Source organism: Sciurus vulgaris (assembly GCF_902686455.1).
Source record: "Sciurus vulgaris genome assembly, chromosome: 1".
NCBI classification, from domain to species: Eukaryota; Metazoa; Chordata; class Mammalia; order Rodentia; family Sciuridae; genus Sciurus; species Sciurus vulgaris.
In genome coordinates, this window is record NC_136461.1 from 106,039,027 (window position 1) to 106,060,031 (window position 21,005).

Sequence of the window (21,005 nt, forward strand, 5' to 3'; positions counted from 1 at the left end):
AGAGGTTATCTTTTCTCCATCATATATTTTTGGTACCTTTATTTAGTATGAGGTAACTGTGTTTATATGGGTTTGTCTCCGTGTCCTCTATTCTGTACCTTTATTTAGTATGAGGTAACTGTGTTTATATGGGTTTGTCTCCGTGTCCTCTATTCTGTACCTGTCTACTTTGGTGCCAGTTCCATGCTGTTTTTGTTACTACTGCTCTGTAGTGTAGTTGAAGGTCTGGTACTGTGATATCTCCTGCTTCTCTCTTCCTGCTAAGGATTGCTTTGACTACTCTGGGTCTCTTGTTTTTCCAAATGAATTTCATGATTGCTTTCTCTTTCTATGAGGTATGTCATTGGGATTTTAATTGAAATTGCATTGAATCTGTATAGCACTTTAGGTAGTATGGCCATTTTGACAATATTCATTCTGCCTATCCAAGAACGTGGGAGAGCTTTCCATCTTCTAAGGTTTTCTTTAATTTCTTTCTTTAGTGTTCTGTAGTTTTTGTTGTAGAGGTCTTTTACCTCTTTAGTTAGATTGATTCCCAAGTATTTTATTTTATATTTTTTGTGAGGCTATTGTGAATGGGGTAGTTTTCCTAATTTCTCTTTCAGAGGATTCATCACTTATGAATAGAAATGCATTAGATTTATGAGTGTTGATTTTATATTCTGCTACTTTGCTGAATTCATTTGTTAGTTCTAGAACTTTTCTGGTGGAATTTTTTGAATCCTCTAAATATAGAATCATCATGGGCAAATAGTGATAGTTTGAGTTCTTCTTTTCCTAATCGTATCTCTTTTAATTTCTTTGGTATGTTTGATTGCTCTGGTTAGAGTTTCAAGGACTATGTTAAATAGAAGTTACGAAAGAGGGCATCTAGCGTTGTTCCAGTTTTTAGAGGGAATGCTTTCAGCAAAAATTCTTAACAAAATTCTGCAAATCACACACAAAAACATATTAAAAAGATAATGCACCACCACAATCAAGTGGGTTTCATCCCAGGGGTACAACGTTGGTTCAGCACCTGGAAATCAATAAATGTAATTCACCACATCATCAGATTTAAAGTTAAAAATCATATGATTATTTTAATAGATGCAGAAAAAACATTTGATAAAATATAGTACCCCTTCATGCTCAAAACACTAGAAAAAATAGGGATAGTAAGAACGTACCTCAACATTGTAAAGGCTATCTATGCTAAGCTCCTGACCAAAATCATTCTAAATGCAGACTTCATGTTTCTAGGTGAAGGTTAAAGTTCTAGTACTGGGAGAGAAAGTGACTACAGAAGGAAATATTTTTATACACCTAAATCTTTGCCAAATAAGATTTTAGTGTAATTTTATTGTGTCTCTGTGTAATTTAGCATCATTTTTGTTCTTCAGAGTGCTTCCACACATGATTTATTTGAATATTCTAATTGGACAAGGAAATCTGTCACTTGATTGTTCATTCCTATCAAATCAACACTCAAAGTACTACTAAAAAGTGCTTCAGGAAAGGAGACCATCTAGAATGGAGAATGGCTCATTTAAGATTGGATTACTTACCAGTTAACAAAAATCACAAAGTGACAGTGGCTTAACCAAGATAGGGGTTAATTTCTGATCAGACATGAATTTTGCAGGACAGTATTAATAAGAGAGGCTAATAGTTTTTATTTAGCAGGAACATATGGCTTACAAAAAATTGAGGCCTCTAGGGCTAAGGAAGAAGTAGTATTGGGAGACAGTTATTGATATCGTTAATATCTGTGCAGTCAGTAAGAAACAAACATAAAATTTCTCTCTTATATTAAAAGGCAGCATTTTTTTAGTGTTTAAGAAGTCAAAATGCATTCGTTTATATCCATTCTCTATTTTCTAGCTCTGTGACTCTGAACAAGTCACTTAATTTTTCTCCTGCCTTATTGTTTTCATAGGAAGACAAAGAAGTTTTTAATGGAGGGTAAGTACCTCATAAATTGGTAAGAGAATTAAATAAGGTAATCTAAGTACTTGACTAAACCAGTTGCCTGGTATATCTAAGCCATAATTACTAGTTTTGTTGGCATTTGCCTTTGCTTTTCAGGACAGTAGTGTGTCTTCCCTGCATCAGTGTGTGACAGTGTGCATGGAGTATTGCCAATCTTGATAAACTCACTTAATCTTCAGGGTCCAGAATTTTATAGGGGCTTCATTATGTAGGCAATATTACTTTATTGCATATATGGTTGAACTCAGTCTCTGGTTGAACTTACTCTGTGACCCAGAGCCTGTACCCAAAGTTATATTGTTGGTGTTTCTGTCAGGGCCATCTTCTGCCCTAAAGACTGTCAGGGCAGTCTTCAATCCCACTGTGACCAGCACGTACCATAAACGGAGATATTTTATCACATTGACAGATTGCTTCCCAAAAACCCAAGAAAATAGCCAGACATTAATTGGGAAGGACAGATTCTTTACTATACAGGGAGATATAAAAGCCACTGATGAAAAGGAAGAGATGTTTACAGACAAAAGTCTCACATATTTATCTGTTATTGTTTGGATGTGAGATATCCCCCCAAAGCCCCTATTAATACAGAAATATGCAGAGGTGAATGATTAGATTATGAGAGTTGTGACCTAATCATTCAACCCTAGTTTGAGTGAACTGACCAGGTGGTAACTGTAGATAGGTGGTGTGTGACTTGGAGGAAGTGGGTTACTAGGGCATGCCCTGGAAGGGTTGTTCTTCTCTGTGACCACTTACTCATCCACTCCCATCCCCCAACATGTCTCGACCTCACCATGAACTAAGCCGCTTTCCTTTGCTGGGCCCATTGCCATGCTGCCTCACTTGGACACAGAGCAATGGACTGAGACCCTTGAAACTGAGCCGCCAAACACACTTCACCTCCTCTAAGTTGTTCTTGTCAGGTATTTTGGTCACAGTGATACAAAAGCTAACAGTTATCAAAGTTAAAAACCTTAAAAATAGTAGGAAAAGAAAGATATTATAAATGAAAATAAAGGTCCAAAAGAAATGACCCACCAGGCATGGTGGCATACATTGTAATCCTGGCTACTCAGATGGCCCAGGTGGGAGGATCTCAAGTTTAAGTCTTGCTTGAACAACTTAGTGAGATCTTGTCTCAAAACATAAAATAAAAAGGACTGGTGATTTAGGTCAGGGATAGAGTACCAATGGGTTCAGTTCTTAGCACTATCAAGAAGAAGAAGAAAAAGAAAGAAAAAAGTGGTGACCCAATTGGTGATCTAAAAATTTGAAATGAAATTTGAGGAGCCATTTGAATGAAGATCAAAATGAAAATAAATTTTTGAAGTTTATAAGCTAATTAAAATGTACTGTTTATTAAAAAACAAAACTAGAAGTAGTTTGAATGTTTTTACCATGAAAAAATGATAAGTATTTGAGGAGATAGGTTTACTCTGATTTGATTAGCACACAATGTGTACATGTGTAGAAGCAATGAAACATCACATGGTGTCTTATAAGTGTGTATAACTTTAATGTATTAGCTAGAAGTTTCTTAGAACCACTAAATGGTTATTTGGAAAAGATACTATTAAGAATAAAGTTCATTCTTTGCTGTGGCATTTGGGAGGTTTGCTGCATTCTTTGTATTTTGGAAGAGAGGTTAGAAGGATTGAAATAATTAATGACTTAATGTGTGTATGGCACATTACAGTTTACTGAGCCCATTTACTTTCCTTGGATCTCCTAGATCCGTGGATCTGAGGTAAGTAAAAGAAATCAGTAAAAATCTCTATTTAAAAGTGATGTAGTCAGGGTAGTATCATGTCTCTATTGATGAAGGTCCTGATGTTGGAGGTTTTTTAGTTGTTGTGCAGGTTGTAGAGTGAGTTGGTAGGACTGGAACTAAAATCTTTGTCTCCTGACTTAGGGTTAAGTATAGTCCCCCAGCCCGCAACTACAAAATATGATTCCTTTGCAAACTCAGTTATCAGAAGGTCTAATTGAATTCCTGAAATTCTGGATTTCTTCACAAGTACTAGAGTGATTGATCTTTGAACTCTAGTTGATTTTGTTTTTTCTGAAGTGGTAAATATGCTCACTGAACTTTTAAACAAGTAGTGCTTTTTGAGGGACAAATGCAAGTACATTTATAGATGATTTAGTTTTTCAACAGGTCTTTGAATAAAACTCTTCACAATATTGCAGTAGTGTAGGTTCTGATGGAAAAGTTTAACTGCCAAGACAATAAAGTGAGATAATGTGACTGGGGCTTTTTTCTAGAGCATTAAAATTTAGGGTTTAATTTTTTTATTTTTAAAAAAGTTATGTAACATTTTTAAAAACACATGTTGCTATCAAATATATTCTTGTGGAGGAACAAATGATTCTAGCATTAGCATTTAGTTAATAAAAATAATAAATAGCTATCACATGGTGGTGTTAACACCTAAATGTTACCATATTACCATATCATGAATTTTAATATAGCTTTGAGGGTGCATTTTTATTTCTATCACTGGCATCACTGATGGCATAGAGACATTACCTCTGTGTTAGTTTGTTACATGCATGACAAAAGGGGTGTGCAGAAAAGGGGGATGATGATCACGTAAGTTTGGGAAGTGGTGTGTCAGGACATATCTTGAAGAACTCAGAACCTGTGAAATGTCTATGTGCATTGGGAAACTCTGAGAGCAGATATAGGATATATTGTGGGCTGTGTCCTTTTCTGTGCAATATGTACTTTAAATGGGTACCTTGGAATCTGCGTTTGTGTTTAAATATTTTTGAGTACCTATTATCTTTCAGGCATTGTAGTAGACATTGAGGAATAAATAAGTAGAGGGCACATTATATGGGATTTTTTAATAGGCCAGAATATAATTCCTTAGGATAGGGATGCCATGAGGTAGTGTTGTATGTGAGAGAATGGTATAATTGGTGTAATTTCAGAAAGTGCCTTAGTTCTGACATGCAGATGGAGAACAGCTTGCATGAGGATCAGAGTGGATATGTGAAGACTAGTGCAAGGTTGTTAGAGTAGCCCAGATGAGATATGATGGTAGCTTGGATCACAGTTGGTAGCATTGGAGATAGAGGAAAGTAGATACCTTTGAAAAGTATTTAGGCAGGAAAATGAGAGCAATTGCTATTAAATTTAATTTAGAGGTAGAAGTATGATTAGATTTTTGATTTGAGAACTCTGGTAGATAATAAATAAAGTTGATATTTTGGGGGATAAAGAAGATTGGCAGAAAAGTGGGTGTTGGGGACTATTCTGTTTTGGATTGTGAGTTGGAGATCTCAGGTAAGGCAGTTAGATATATTCTTTTGGAGCTTGGGTTAAAAGTCAGAATTTTCCAAGTGATGAATACTACTTTTATTATCTGCTTATTACCTTTGAGTTCTTATTAACATATGTACATATGTTGTGGTTATATAACTATAACCACAATTTCAGAAATAGTAATTTTTTGTATATTTTCTTTTGAAGCTGTTGGTCAGTGAAAGAAGACTGTAGTTCAGGGGTTTTATTTCCTATTCTTGTATAATGTGGTTCAGGCCTTGAAGGAGGACTTTTTCAGAAAGTCCTGCTCAGCTCATGCTCTGAGGGAGGCCATGTGAGCCATGTGGTCAGGGCAGAACTTCTTGAGGCCAGAGAGAAGAGATTGAAGTGGAATAGACTCTAGGTTGTAGGGCACTTTGGGAGTTTGAACTTGGTTAGCTTGTTTCCAGGGACTACTTTGTTGTCCAATTTTCAAACCATTTAGAAACAAACAGCCCTAATCAGATAGCCTATTCTTGTCTACTTCTTCAGAGACCCAGGGCTCATGGCTCAAAAAGGGTTTGAGGACTCAATAGATTTCCGAGCCTTTAAATTTGGGTATCATAGGAAGAGCTCAGGAGTTATAATCTTTAAGGGTCGTCCTAGAAATTAAAGGTGCAGTGGGCACGAGTGCTATTCTAGACACATTAACAAAGGCAGTTGTCAGTGGTAGAGAATGGACTCAAATTCTGCCTTAAAAGGTAATCTCTATTGTTAGCTTTCCATCACTGTGACAAAATACCTGAGAAAATCAGTTTCAAGGAAGAATATTTATTTTGACTTATAGTTTCAGAGGTTTTAGTCTATGACCACTTGACTCTGTTGTTTTTGGACCTATGGCAAAGCAAGACATCATGGTGGAGTGTGCATGGCAATTCAAAGTTCCTCACCTCATGGCAGCTAAGAAACAGGGAGAGTTCACTTCCTTGAACCCTTTGCTTTATCAATCAGTCAATGGATTAATCCATTGTCGGGTCAGAGCCCTTATGAATCAGTCTCCCCCTCTAAAAGACTTCACTTCTGAACACTGCTACATTGGCAGCCAACACATCAACCTGAGCTTTGGGGAAATAGTAAGATCCAAACCACAAACCAATTTTAAGAAGCCCTTGAATCCTTATAAGTTTGTTCAGAAGCTGCTCCTGTTACTGAGATGTTGGAAGAGGTCACTTGTTTATTAGCCCAAATTATTAAGTGATGCTCTTTGGGGGAAAGGAAGTACAGCAATGAAGGAACCTAGTTAAGGACTTTCCTGGACATTTCAACTCATATGTCATCTCATCCAGTCCTCCAACAATCTTGTGAGGTTGACAGGGGCTATGTTTTTACACATGAGGAAAGGAGGCTCACAGAGGGGACATAAATCTAATGTCACATAGCCAAAAAAAAATTTTTTTTATTTCTACCACTGGCATCACTGATGGCATAGAGACATTACCTCTGTGTTAGTTTGTTACATGCATGACAAAAGAGGTATGCAGAAAAGGGGGATGATGACCACGTAAGTTTGGGAAGTGGTGTGTCAAGACATCTTGAAGAACTCAGAACCTGTGAAATGTCTATGTGCATTGGGAAACTCTGAGAGCAGATATAGGATATATTGTGGGCTGTGTCCTTTTCTGTGCAATATGTGTTTGAGGAGGTTCACTGGTGGGTGAAGATGCTTTATAGTGATGCCTGTGAGCCCTTGTAGACATGGAGTTTGGTGCTAGAAATGGAAAGTTCAGTTCCCTGTGAAGACTCTTTTACTTGTTAGGAGAATAGAAACTGCCCATGAAAGAATCAGTTCTCCCTGTTTGAGGGAATTCTTCCGTAGTGCTCAGTCTCAGACCCTCTGTTTTTCTGAATCTGTGTGCATGCTTACACAGAGTGAGTTGGGAAGATTCTCAGCTGGAAGTGACAACACCTAAAATTATTCCACAGGATATGAAATCTGGGGATAGGCATTTGGGGCCTTGACTAAGTGACTCAGTGATAACAGGTGCATTCCCTCTCTTTTTGCTCCTGAACCATGTTGGCCATTTGTATTCATAGTTATTGCCTTTGGATTGCAAGATGATTGTCATACCTTTAGGCACCACAACTACATTTAAAGACAGGATTAGGCAGTTGGACAGGTTTGGATTCAACAGCCAAAAGGTCCTTTTCTCAACTGTCTATGTCCATTTTTTAATTTACAAAAGAAAATATTTCCTGGTAGATTTATTTTTCTGTTAAGTTGGAATGGATTGGGTGGCCACCACTAGACACAGGCAGCTAGGAAAGACTTGATTGACATAGATGGATTATCTGTTTTCTGGGGCTAGGCACAATGTTTTTCCATTAGTAAGAGGGCAGGAAAAGATTGGACGCCTCTTGGGTGGCCTGTGTTTGTTCTGCTTTGGTCATCTTCTATAAGATTTCGTTTAGCACCTGTGTTGCTAATAATGCACCCCCACTTGCCTGAGTCTCCTTAATGGATCAGTCCATCATGGGTCCGTTACTCTTGGATTCACTCAGAGGTCAATCTTGGCTTTTCCCTGTTCTACTACTTCCACATTCACTCTCTCTAGACCTCATGGATTCTCCTCTTTATTTGATGATTGTGTTCTTATTCCTTATCCCTTCTGTGACCTTCCTACCTCTTTAGTCTCTCCTGTTGTCCTTATTAGCACTTTCTTACTGCTACTAGCAATCCAATATTCTTTTTCTCTAAACATTTAACATTTTACTTTTAATATTATAAATTAATATTTTTCTCCTTTGTTGTACAGGTTTATGATGTTCATTATATGTGCATATTTGTGTAATGACCTCCATGGTTAGGATACATAACAATTCTATCATCTAAAACAAATGACCTTGTATTATTCTTTTGTAGTTAGCCCCTGTCCCTAAATATAACTCCTGGATACTATTGATCTGTTTATAATCTCTGTGTTTTTGTCTGTTTGGAGAGTGTCAGGTAAATGGAATCATATAATGTGCAGCCTTTTGAGACTGACTTTCTTTACTCATATAGTACCTTTGAAATTTATTCAAATCATGTTTGAATAACTCACTTCTTTTTATTGTTGAGTAGTATTCCTTAGTGTAGCTATGTCACAGTTTGACAGTTTACTACTTGAAGGACATCTGGATTTTTTTTCTAGTTTTTGCCTATATGAATAACGCTTCTATAAACATTTGTGTATAGACTTTCCCCCAGGTGTTTAAAATTGTGGTAAAATATATGTGATGAATTTACCACATTAACTCTTTTAAAGCATATAGTTTGGTAGCATTGAGTACATTCATTTTGTTCTGCAACCATCACCTTCATCCATCTCCAGAACTCTTTTTATCTTGTAAAACTGAAACTCTACCCAGTACACATTAACTCCTCCATACCTCTACCCCTAGTCCCTGGATACCCCATTCTATTTTGGTGGTTTTACTTTCTCTAAGTGCTTCTAAGTGAAATCGAACAGTATTTTTCTTTTTGTGACTGACTTGTATTACAGGTTTTGTATAAAAATATCTTCATTTATAAATATCCAGAAGTACAGTTGCTGGATTCTATGATAGTTACATGTTTAGTTAATCTTTTTCAAGAGTAGTAGTACCAATTAACATTCTTACCAGCAATGTTTTGACTCCCATCCACCTGCAGAGTTGAAATTAAATTTCTGCAGAGGTAACTTGGATCACACTGTTGGGGTAGGTGTTTACTGTTAAAGAGTAGTTAGCATTGACTGATTTGGAAGATAGTGGTTATAGTAAGCACCACATGTATGTTGGGGTGGATGTGGAAAGAAGATTGAGCTCTCTCTCACAGGAGTAGAGCTAGGTGGAAAACTTAGTATGTGAGAATGTAATATTGCTGGTGAGAAGGTGAAATGCTACTGCCATTCTGGAAAAAGTTTGGTGGTTTCTTAAACAACGAAATGTGCAGCTGTTGTAGAATCCAGCAATGGTACTCCTTGGCAATTCCAAACCTGTGTGTGTACTAGAATCATCTGAGGTGCTCCTCATAGTACAGGTTATGTATCCCTAATCTGAGAACCCCAAAATCCAAAATACTGTAAAATCTGAAACTTTTTGAGTACTGGCATGACACTCAAAAAGTTTTGGATTTTGGAACATTGACAATTGAGGATTTTCAGACAGAATAAGGATATTCAGACGATAATGTCTGTGCACATATTTCAAAACATGAAACCCTGCGAAATCAGAAACACTTCTGATCCCAAGAATTTAGGATAAGGAACACTCAGTATAGATCTGTAGGTTTTAAATAGACATACTAAATTGGAATCTATATTTTTAATAGGGGCTAAGGAGAGTTTTGAGTGGTTATGCCCACATCAGTTGGACCATTGCACTATGAAATCTAGTTCCAAAATTTAGAAGTTTTAGAAGCATATGCTGTACTCATAACAAATTAAAAATTTCCCATCCTTTTATTTTTTTCGCCTTTGTCCCTGTATTTATATTTTTGTCCCATCTCTGATACTTCATTCTTTTAAGTTTCTCTCCTTCCTTTATTTTTTCACTGGGTTTTGCTTTTTGCACGTACCCATAGTTAATGCCATTTTCTCTGTCCTGACTTAACCTCGAACTTGGAACTTTGTTTCTAGGTTTCATCTTTGCCTACTGTGTAAAGTGTTTACTCTTCAGCATCTAGAGTTCATTTTTTTCCCCACAATTTCTTTATCCATTTATCTGTTGAAGGGTACCTAGACTGGTTCCATAGTTTAGGTGTTGTGAATTAAACTGCTGTAAACATTGATGTAGCTGTGTCACTGTAGTATACTGATTTTAAGTACTTTGCATATCAACACAGGTGTGGGATAACTGGATCAAATGGTGGTTCCATTCCAAGTTTTCTAGGTTTATGTTTTTAAACAATTAAATTCATAACCCAAGACATCATTTCTTCATTTACAAAATGAGGATGATGATTCTATCCATCTGATAGGATCAATTTGAGAATATTTAGCATATTGCAAGACAGATAGCACATGTTTAAAAATATCATCATCACCATCATCATCAATATCAGGTCCCTTCCTTTTACTATCATACATATACCTATTTAATAAGCATCTACTAGTTAAATATTCTACAAACACATTCCAATTGAAATATTATCAAATAAATATACCACTGATGAGATTGATTAGAATTTTGACCAGTATTGATTGACACAACAGTTGTTTTCTGTTATTGAGGATTTTAGGGAGATTTTTCAGAAACCTATTTTCAGGCATCTTTCAGTAAACATAATTTAACTAGAAGGCAAAAGAAACAGGTTTATTGTTTAGTCAAAAAAATAATCTTTCTGAGGTTCAGGAGCCTGAGTCATAAGATCTTGTGTTCAAGGCTAGCCTCAGCAACTTAATGAGTCCCTGTCTCAAAATTAAAAATTAAAAAAAAAAAAAAAAAAAAGATCTGGGAGTGTGGCTCAGTGACAGAGCACCACCCCTGGGTTCATTCCCCAGAACAAAAAAACAAAAACAAAGGAAGCAAACAAATAGATATACAATCTTGCCACTGGGTTATGCTTACACAGATAAAGTGAGGGAGAAATAGAACACATATTCAGTGAACACAAACCACCTATGTATTTATCAAAATGGATTATTTGGGACAGTGGTGTGAGTTTGTGTGTGTGTGTATGTGTGTGTGTGTGTAAGAGAGAGAGAGAGAGAGAGAGAGAGAGAGAGAGAGAGAGAGAGAGAGAGAGAGAGAGAGAGACAGAGACGTGAATTTTCCTTATAGGAAAAATGACTGTCTTCGCCGTTTTACAGTTGTATGGATAGGTATAAGTTCAGGTGCTGACTTGAAACAATGTATTATGTTCATTCAGTAATTTCTCTCTTACCTATAGAGTTTTTTTTTATTGTAAACAAATGGGGTACAACTTGTTTCTCTGGTTGTACATGAAGTAGAGGTGTACCATTTGTGTAATCGTACATTTACATAGGGTAATGGTGTTTGATTAATTCTGTTTTTTTTTTCCTTTCCCCCCACTCCTCCCACCTCTCTTTTCCCTCTACACAGTTCCTCCTTCTTCCATTCTTGCCTCCCTCCAACCCCCCATTATGTATCATCATCGGCTTATAAGCGAGATCATTCGTCCTTTGGTTTTTTGAGATTGGCTTATCTCATAGCAAGATATTCTCCAATTTCATCCATTTGCCTGCAAATGCCATGAATTTTATTATTTTTTATGGTTGAGTAATATTCCATTGTATATATGTATACCACAGTTCTTTATCCATTCATCAATTGAAGGGCATCTAGGTTGGTCAGAGTTCATTTTCTTACTCAAATCAAGTTACATTTATCCTATTCTTTTGGGCAAATCTGAGTCTCTCTCACTGATCATTCTTGTCTTTAGAAAAACAACAATCAGTTTGGTGGAGGAACTTTTAAGTTTTGTGTTTAAAGATTGATTTTCTTAAGAATGCTCAATCTTACCAGTCCTTTTTTTTTTTTTTTTTTGTTCTTTTCTCCTAGGGAAGAAGAAGAACGCCTGAGAAATAAAATTCGAGCAGACCATGAGAAGGCCCTGGAAGAAGCAAAAGAAAAATTAAGGAAGTCAAAGGAGGAAATACGTGCAGAAATTCAGACAGAGAAAAATAAGGTAGTCCAAGAAATGAAGACAAAAGAGAGCAAGCCTCTGCCACCAGTCCCTATTCCAAACCTTGTAGGAATCAGTGGTGGAGAACCAGAAGATAGTGACATAAGAAAGAAAAGGGAAAAAATTAAAGAGGTAATAAGCTGAGATTTGTGACATGGACTTGTTATGGACATGTGTTTAATTGTATTGGTTTTAGTAGTGTGTGGATATAAATATACATATTTATATCATCTGTGTTGCCATACTTTGATATATTTTGTTCTTGGGTCATAGATGTAGTTCAGTTTCCAGGCTGGCAGTAAAGACTAGAACTCTGTCTCTTTCTTAATATTGATTGTAATATAATTATGTACAATTAAAAATTTGATACAAGGTTGTTTTGATGGTTATAGCACACTTGTGTTCAGATATCTTATGAAATTCAGCATTTTATAAATAATGTAGAATAGAATCCATTTATAATTTTTCTATCATATAAGCAATTTCTTAAGTATGTATAAGAAACTTTGCTTATGCAAATCTTCTCATAAATGTACTCTGAAGAGTTAGCATAATATCAGCTTTCTTTTAAGGAGTTATTATGATACCTCTAAAGTGTACTGCACATTAAGAACATATTCCTTCCAAAGAGTCTCTGTGAATAGGATGGGGAAAGATTGATCTCAAAACCTTTTATATTCATAAGCCTCAGGGGGCTTTAATTCAACTTGTTATTCTAGGACTTACTTACAGATAAAGAGAGTAACAGAGGGAGGAAAATCCAGTATATTTGAGATAAACTGTTAATTAGAACTTCTGATAATTTTGGATGGAGATTGCAGTTGTACAACCTGTAAAGAAAAAGATTTTGTCAGACTATGATAGTATTGACAATATTTCAGAAAGCTTATTTATCTTTAGAATAAAACATTTAATTTAAATGGTCAAATACCTATTTGCGTATATTCTAGTAATGGATATAAAAGGTTTAGTAGATATTTTAAAGTTGGACTTAGAAAAACACTGATAGACTTTTTTCAGATACCTGACTTGCTTTTTTCAGATGCCACTACAATTTTTTGAAATAACTTTTTCTTATACACATTCAGAGAGATAGCCATGTGTGTTCAGGGGACCCCCCAGGATGACCCTGAGGCCAGTGAGTTGCTAAAGTACTCACAAAGTTCATTCTACAGAAATATAACTGATTTTAGTTTGCTGAACTTGTGTTTTATTAACTTTGATAAGGTCATTTACTGATTCTAGTGGCTCTTTTGTAGATTGCTTAGAATTTTCCTTCTACATAGAAATGTCCTACAAGAATAGAGATAGTTTCCCTTTTTCCTTGTTTATCTTTCTTATCTTTATTGCATGACAAGGCCTCCCAGTACATTGTTTAAAAGAAATGGTGAGAAAGGACATACTTGATTTGTTCCTGACTTTAATCATTTAGTCTTTTTTTAATTACATATGATGTGTTAGCAGGTTTTTGAAGAAGCTCTTGTTAGGTTGAGGATGTTTCCTTATAGTTACAGTGTACTAAGTTTCTATCATGAATGAGTATTGAATTTTGTCAAATGTTTTATCTGTACTTTTGTCTAGATGATCACGATTCCCCCCCACTTTATTTTGTTAATGTAGTGAATTATACTGATTGGTTTTTTAATGTTAAATTAATCTTCTAGTCTTGGGTTAAATTGTACTTGGTCATGGTATAGTATCTTCCTTATATATTGCCAGTTTTTTAAAAGAAATTTTTTGTCAGTGCTTGTGAAATATATTGCCCTGGAATATATTTTCTTGTAATTTTTTTTTTTGCCTCTTTTAGATGTCTGAGATGTCTGCATTAAACAAATTAAAAAATGTTTTAATGAGTAGTGTGCTATTAAATTAATAGATTGTTGATACACCACAGCCTAGTATTATATAATTCTGCTGATATATAATTACTTTGTTATTGAACTTCTTAGGTTGTAAGAAACTCGGTTCAAACTAACTGATATAAAAATATTTATTAGCTTAATGACTTTAGGAATTTAGGATTGGCTGAATCCTATGTATGTATGTAGATGTAATTGTCAGTAATATGCATTTGTCTGTATTTTCTTTTATTATTTAGTTTTTCCATTTTGGGAGAGCTAGTCATTTTCAGCTCCAGGATTATATATTACATAGACCTTATGATCATGAAATGAGTCTCCCTGTCTCCCAGTGTCTATAATAGTATGTATAAAAAAGAACATGATTGTCCCTACTTAAGTCATATGAATGTAGTTACTTTGTCTAGGGCAGGGATTGGTGAAGTATAACGTGTGCCAAGTGTGCCAAATTCTAATGGCTCCCTGTTTTTTTTTTTTTTTTTTTTTTTTTTTTTTTTTTTTAAACACGGCCTGTCCTTTTGGTTGCTTATTATCTAGTACTGCTTTTGTGCTTCCACAGCAGAGGTAGAGTTTTCTGAGTTCTGATCCAAGGGTAAGGGATTTTCTAGCCTTGCTGAATTAATTGGAGATAGAATCAAAGCCCTGTGATTGATACTTCTGTCACAATCACTGTGAGGGAAGAGTAGTAGTTCTCAAAAGTATTGGCAGTTCTTAAAAGGAAAGAATACCATATAAACACCTTGCTCCCCAAGAAAAATACCTTGTTGATTACACATAATTTTTTTCTGTTTTGTAGATTAACATGGTTATGTATAGATTGAGATTAACATAGTTTAACATAGTTTAATTAACACTGATAAAAGTGTTAATTAAATCATATGCTTATGTAGGAGACCTAAAAGAATGTGTAAGGATATGGTAATAGAACCCTGAATTACATGAAATATAAAAATAATGGTCTGTGAGTATTTTAACTTGATAAATTATAATTTTTCTCTTCTCAGATGATGAAACATGCCTGGGATAATTATAGGACATATGGATGGGGACATAATGAACTCAGACCTATTGCAAGGAAAGGACACTCCACTAACATATTTGGTAAATTTCCTTTTTTAATTACTATTTCCATTCTCTGTTTCCATCTTTTAAACCAACATAATTAAAAAAAAATGTTTTCTAAAATCTGAGTGTTTCTGTGAAACTATAAACATATATATTTTTTGCAAGCATGTATAGATTTAGTTCTAGTTGCTTCGGAGTGATTAGTATTCCAAATATTATTTGTAGTTTTTTTTTTTTTTTTTTTTTTTCAATACAATACCATTTGGTAATACATTGTAGAGGAAGAGGGAAGTGATAGGAAATTCCATTAGTAATATATATACCTTGAAAAACAAAAGCAATAACACCCAAGGTGATTTGGTCGGTAAATTGAGTTATGTTGTAAACTCATAATTCTTAAGGAAAAATGAACAGTATGTGTGTTAATAGAGATTTGAGGAAGAGTTGTAATAATCCTGGGTTTTGTTTTTCCTGCCACTTTTTAGCTCAGTTCTCTTGTTAAACTTCCCCATTTGTTAGTCAACCAATTTGATTGAACAGGTTTTATTAAACCCAAGTGTAAGTCTTGAGAATTGTAGATCTATTCCTTGTCTTTCTTTACTTCTTACCCCCATTTTAAATGCTTCTTGATATGATGGATATTTTTTTAACCAATGATGGTGAAGGCAAGAAATTTTAATGGGGATAAGAAAGTACTATACTAGTCATAATGCAGTGAAATTTTCCTTATTAATCAGAGTATATCATCACAATAATTCAAATGAGAGTATTTTTCCTTGTGAGATTATGGAAACTTTTTTTTTTAAATTTTCAAGAGTTTTTATTTTTATTTATCCATTTTGGTTATATGTGACAGTACAGTATACTTTGACATATATTATGCAAACATGAACTACTTATTCTAGTTAGGATCTCAGTTTTGTGGTTGTACATGATGTGGAGATTCACTGTGGTGTAGTTATATATGTGCATAGCAAAGTTAAGTCAGATTCTTTCCACTGTCCTTCCTATTCTTGTTCCCCCTTCCTTCCCTTTATTCCTCTTGGTCTTATGTACTGAACTTCTCTTCTTCCCATTTCCCCCTTGTTGTTTGTTAGCATCCACATATCAGAGAGAACATTCGACCTTTGTTTTTTTGGGTTTGACTTATCTTGCTTAGCATAATAGTCTCCAGATAGTCTCCAGATCCATCCATTTTCTAGTAAATGTCATAAAGTCATTCTTTTTTATGGAAACATTTTCCTAATGCTGTAATTTCCCTCATAATTTGTGTGTGTGTGTGTGTGTGTGTGTGTGTGTGTGTGGTGTTAATTACTGGGGATTGAACTCAAGAGCATTTGAGCCCTGAGCTACATCTCCAAACCTTTTGTATTTGTTTTTGTTTTTGAGACAAAAAATCTTAGGTCTTGCTAAATTTCTTAGGGCAGGGTTCAAACTTGGGATCCCCCTGCCTCAGGCTTCCAGTAACTGAGATTATAGTTGTGCATTACTTGCCCTGATAATTTGTTTTGTCTTTGCTTATTTTCTGTCAGAAAGAAAATGTTTTAAAAATTAATTTCTCCTGGCTTTGAAAGATGTTGTGGTAGAAGAAGAAAAAAATCTCCTTTAGATAGATAATCAATAACTACCAGAAATCTTATAATATATTTAATTTAGCAGCTATCATTTAGTGTAATAAAGTATATTTCCTTTGCGGAGGTTTCAGGTTGAGAAGTTCCCATTTGTTTTGTGGATGTCACAAAATGAGACATTATTGTACTAAAATACTGGTTAATTAAATTAGATCCTTCCTTCAATTTACTATCCTTTTATATTAAGCTCAATGATTAACTGAGCCTTTTTAAAGGATTGGAGTTTAAGCATGTATTAAAAATAAGAAGTGGCTGTTGATTTTCTTTTTCCAAATTATATTTCTCTGTACGTCTAATGTATTTTCATGTATCATATAGATACTGGTACTGATTAAATACTTTTTTTTGTGGGGGGCGGGGTACTGAGGATTGAGTTCAGGGCCACTCGACCACTGAGCCACATCCCCAGCCCTGTTGGTATTTTATTTAGAGACAGGATCGCACTGAGTTGCTTAGCACCACGCTTTTGCTGGGGCTGGCTTTGAACTTGCAATGCTCCTGCCTCAGCCTCCTGAGCCACTGGGATTACAAGTGTGTGGGATTACTTTTTAAAGAAAGAAAAAATACTAATTTAATCTCATGGGATACATACATTGTGAGAAGAAGACAGGGAAATGGTAGAAAGAGCAAAATCACAGTCTGCAGAATTTTCAGTAGTCCAAATTAGATATTTGTGTCTTATTAAAATTTTTTTAGTGCTTAATTTTTTTCCAGCCAAATAAGCTAAATGGGAACAGATACTTTATTGTGATTTGTCTTTTGTGTGTAGTTGGTTTATTAAAGTATACATTTTTAAAGTTTATGACTTTGTTTCCTACTTTGTTCCTTCTGTGCATCTTATATTCCTGCTAGTGAGTATGGTTTGAGAATTTTTGTACATCTGATTTTTACCTTTTTTTTTTTTTTTAAATAAGAAATCTAAGAGAAGTGTGGAACTTCTCAGTGCCTCATTTGACATAACCCAATTCAGTATACCTGTATTGAATCTTCTTAAGAGTTACCAGAAACTTATAAAAGTCTGTCTTCTATAACTGTAGGAACATATAGATGGGTATTGAATTTTTATTTGGAATATTCTAGGCTACAGGGGAAAAGTTAACCAAAAACATGTCTTTTTTCCTAGCTTTGATTATTAAACAATTCTTTCATATAGTAGCTAAAATTAGTATTCCTTTGATTTCTGTGTAATTCATCCTTGGCATCAGAGGACTCTGTGTAGATGATAGAAAATCCATTTCAAAATTACTTAAACTAAAAAGGAAATGCAGTTAGCTCAATGAAGTCCTGATACACATTTTATTCCAGCTAAACTTCTTTTCTTTGACTCTTCCCTTTATTTATCTCTCTGTGTTGACATCTTCACCCTGGCTTATTAGTGGGATGGTTGCAGCAGTTTGAAGTTTCATATCTTCATACTGCTGGATCTGTGGAAAAGACAACACTGTAAAGAAGAGGCACTTCAATTTCTTAGAAATTTCATTGAAAGATTCATTGTTTCTCTTCTCTTCCTCTTCTCTTCCTCTTCCTCTTCCTCTTCTCTTCCTCTTCCTCTTCCTCCTTCTCTTCTCTTCTCTTCTCTTCTCTTCTCTTCTCTTCTCTTCTCTTCTCTTCTCTTCTCTTCTCTTCTCTTCTCTTCTCTTCTCTTCTCTTCTCTTCTCTTCTCTTCTCTTCTCTCTCTTCCTAATTGAGTCTTATACCCATGGTTGAACCTTGTGCTATACCTAAAAGGATCGAATATGTTCATTTGGTTTTGCCCATGTAGGACCTGCTCCTGGGGCTTGATGGAATGTTGCTGAATATGTTAGTACTGATACTAATTTTTTTAAAATATGTATATTTTTAGTTGTGGATGAACCTTATTTTATGTATTTATTTTTATGCGGTGCTGAGTACCGAACCCAGTGCCTCACACATCCTAGCCAAGTGCTGTACCACTGAGCTACAACCCCAGCTTCCTGATGCTAATTTTTAAGCCAGTGATTAGTAGAATAAATTCTTTTATTTAGATATTCATTGAGTTTTGTTAGGGAAAGTTCTTTCTTGCATTTAAAAGAATTTTGATTTGGAAGAGTATGCTTTGACTTTGTAATGCTTTTTGAAGGGTGCTTTTTATTTTTCATTTGGGGTTATTTATGTATTTATGTGTATATAAATAAATTATTTTCATAATTTCTGACTTAACTAGGGTTCTGTTTGCTAACATATTGATGATTTTGGCTTTCTTGTTTGTGAGGGATATGTTGTTTTGTATTTTTCTTGAATTATCTTTGTCTTTTTTTGGTATTAGGGTAATGCAGGTCTCATAAAAGATGATTTTAGAACCAGTATGAAAATACAAAGCACTTACAATAATCAAAATTTTTGAAAAAGAAGAGCAAAATTTATATCACTTGCTTTTCAGATTTACTGTAAAATTGTCATAATGAGGACGGTAGGGTGTTAGCCTAATATAAACAAAGAGATCAGTGGAACTGGTCCACATACATTGTTACTGGTTTTCAACAAAGATGTTGAAATAATTCAGCAGGCAAAAGGATAGTCTTTCCAACAAATAGTGCTGGATCAACTTGAGGTTTACTTGGAAAAGTAATGGAACTTGACTCTTTCTTCAACATTGAGTATGAAATGTCAATAAATGTAATTCACCATATCAATAGACTTATAAAAGTCAAGAATCACATAATTATTTTGATAGATGCAGAAAAAGCATTTGATAAAATACAGCATTCCCTTGTGCTCAAGACACTGGAAAAAATAGGGATAGTGGGAACATTCCTTAACATTGTAGAGGCCATGTACGCTAAGCCCACGGCCAATATAATTCTAAATGGTGAAAAACTGAAAGCATTCCCCCTAAAAACTGGAACAAGGCAGGGATGCCCTCTTTCACCACTTCTGTTCAACATTGTCCTCGAAACTCTAGCCAGAGCAATTAGACAGACCAAAGAAATTAAAGGGATATGAATAGGAAAAGAAGAACTCAAACTATTCCTATTTGCTGATGACATGATTATATATTTAGAGGAACCCGGAAATTCCACCAGAAAACTTTTAGAATTCATAAGTGAATTCAGTAAACTATTCAGGATATAAGATCAGTGCTAATAAATCTAATGCATTTTTATACATAAGTGATGAATCTTCAGAAAGAGAAGTTAGGAAAACTACCCCATTTACAATAGCCTCGAAAAAAATAAAATACTTGGGAATCAATCTCACAAAAGAGGTGAAAGACCTCTACAATGAGAACTATAGAACACTAAAGAAAGAAATTAAAGAAAACCTTAGAAGATGGAAAGATCTCCTATGTTCTTGGAGAGGAAGAATTAATATTGTCAAAATGGCCATACTACCTAAAGTACTATACAGATTCAATGCAATTCCAATTAAAATCCCAATGACATACCTCACAGAAATAGAGCAAGCAATCATGAAATTCATCTGGAAGAATAAGAAACCCAGAATAGCTAAAGCAATCCTTAGCAGAAAGAGTGAAGCAGGGGTATTGCAATACCAGAACTTCAACTATCCTACCAAATATGTTGAATTGGATCACAGATTTAAACATAAAAATTAAAAGTATGGAACTTCTAGTAGAAAACATATGAGAAAACCTTTATGACCTTGAAATAAGTAACACTTTTTTTTTTAAGACTATAGAAAACATCAACTATAAAATTAGAGAGGCACTGGGAACTGAATTAGAACAGATTATACTCCATGTTTGTGTATAACTTAAAAGAACCTATGAAAACATAAAATTTGTATCACAGTATAATATTTACACATATCCATTAAAATGTCTAAAATTTGAAAGACCAAACAGTACCAAATATTGAGAAGGGTGGTAGAGCAACTAGAACTCTCATATTGTTGCTGGGGATATAAAGTGGTACACTCTGGAAAGCAGTTTGTTGCTTTCTTATCAAGTTAAACGTATACTTACCATGTAGCCCATCAGTTTGACTCCTAGCTATTTCCATTATACAACTGAGATCAGATAGTTATTTTCCTTAGTAAGTCACGTTTTTTTCATTGGCGTGTATACAAAATTTATACGTTAGATTTTAAGATTTTTTCCTATGGTCAATAAAGGTTGATGCAGAATAAGAGATAATCATCTTTAAAATAAAAGTAGAAATATATTCTATGAAACTTCCAGAATGTGGTACTTTTATAGTGGTTAACTCTTTGAAAACTTTTCAGTTTCTTCTGTTTCTTTGTCTTTTTGTTCAGATTTGGTTTCTTTTTTTTCCTTTGATAAGTCAGAATAATGCATATTTTCCTAGAAGCATCCCAATTTCATTTTTTTTGAAATTCATAAAAATGTGAATAAAAGGAGCTTTTAAAAATTTTATTTTTTTATTTATCATTGCATTTTTACTCCTTGTGTTTTAGTATTATCTGCTTTTGAAAAATTAGTTTAGTGGTACGTTCACTGTGTAATTCTTTATGTAGAACCATGTCTTGAATTTAATATTCTGACAGTTTTCTTCACTTCTAATTCATTAATTTCTGCCTTTAGCTTTTTCTAATTCTACTTTGTTGCTCAAATTTAT

General features: G+C 34.6%; 1 protein-coding gene across 1 annotated transcript in view; it reads left to right on the forward strand.

Annotated features, from left to right (window-relative positions):
* The window catches only part of MAN1A2 (mannosidase alpha class 1A member 2), a 168,430-nt gene that overhangs the window by 38,500 nt on the left and 108,925 nt on the right, over positions 1-21,005 (forward strand). Inside the window, exons 2-3 of the mRNA XM_079109401.1 lie at positions 11,768-12,023; positions 14,755-14,851. Of these exons, the coding sequence (XP_078965527.1) occupies positions 11,768-12,023; positions 14,755-14,851 (353 nt within the window). The remainder of the gene's footprint in view (positions 1-11,767; positions 12,024-14,754; positions 14,852-21,005) is intronic.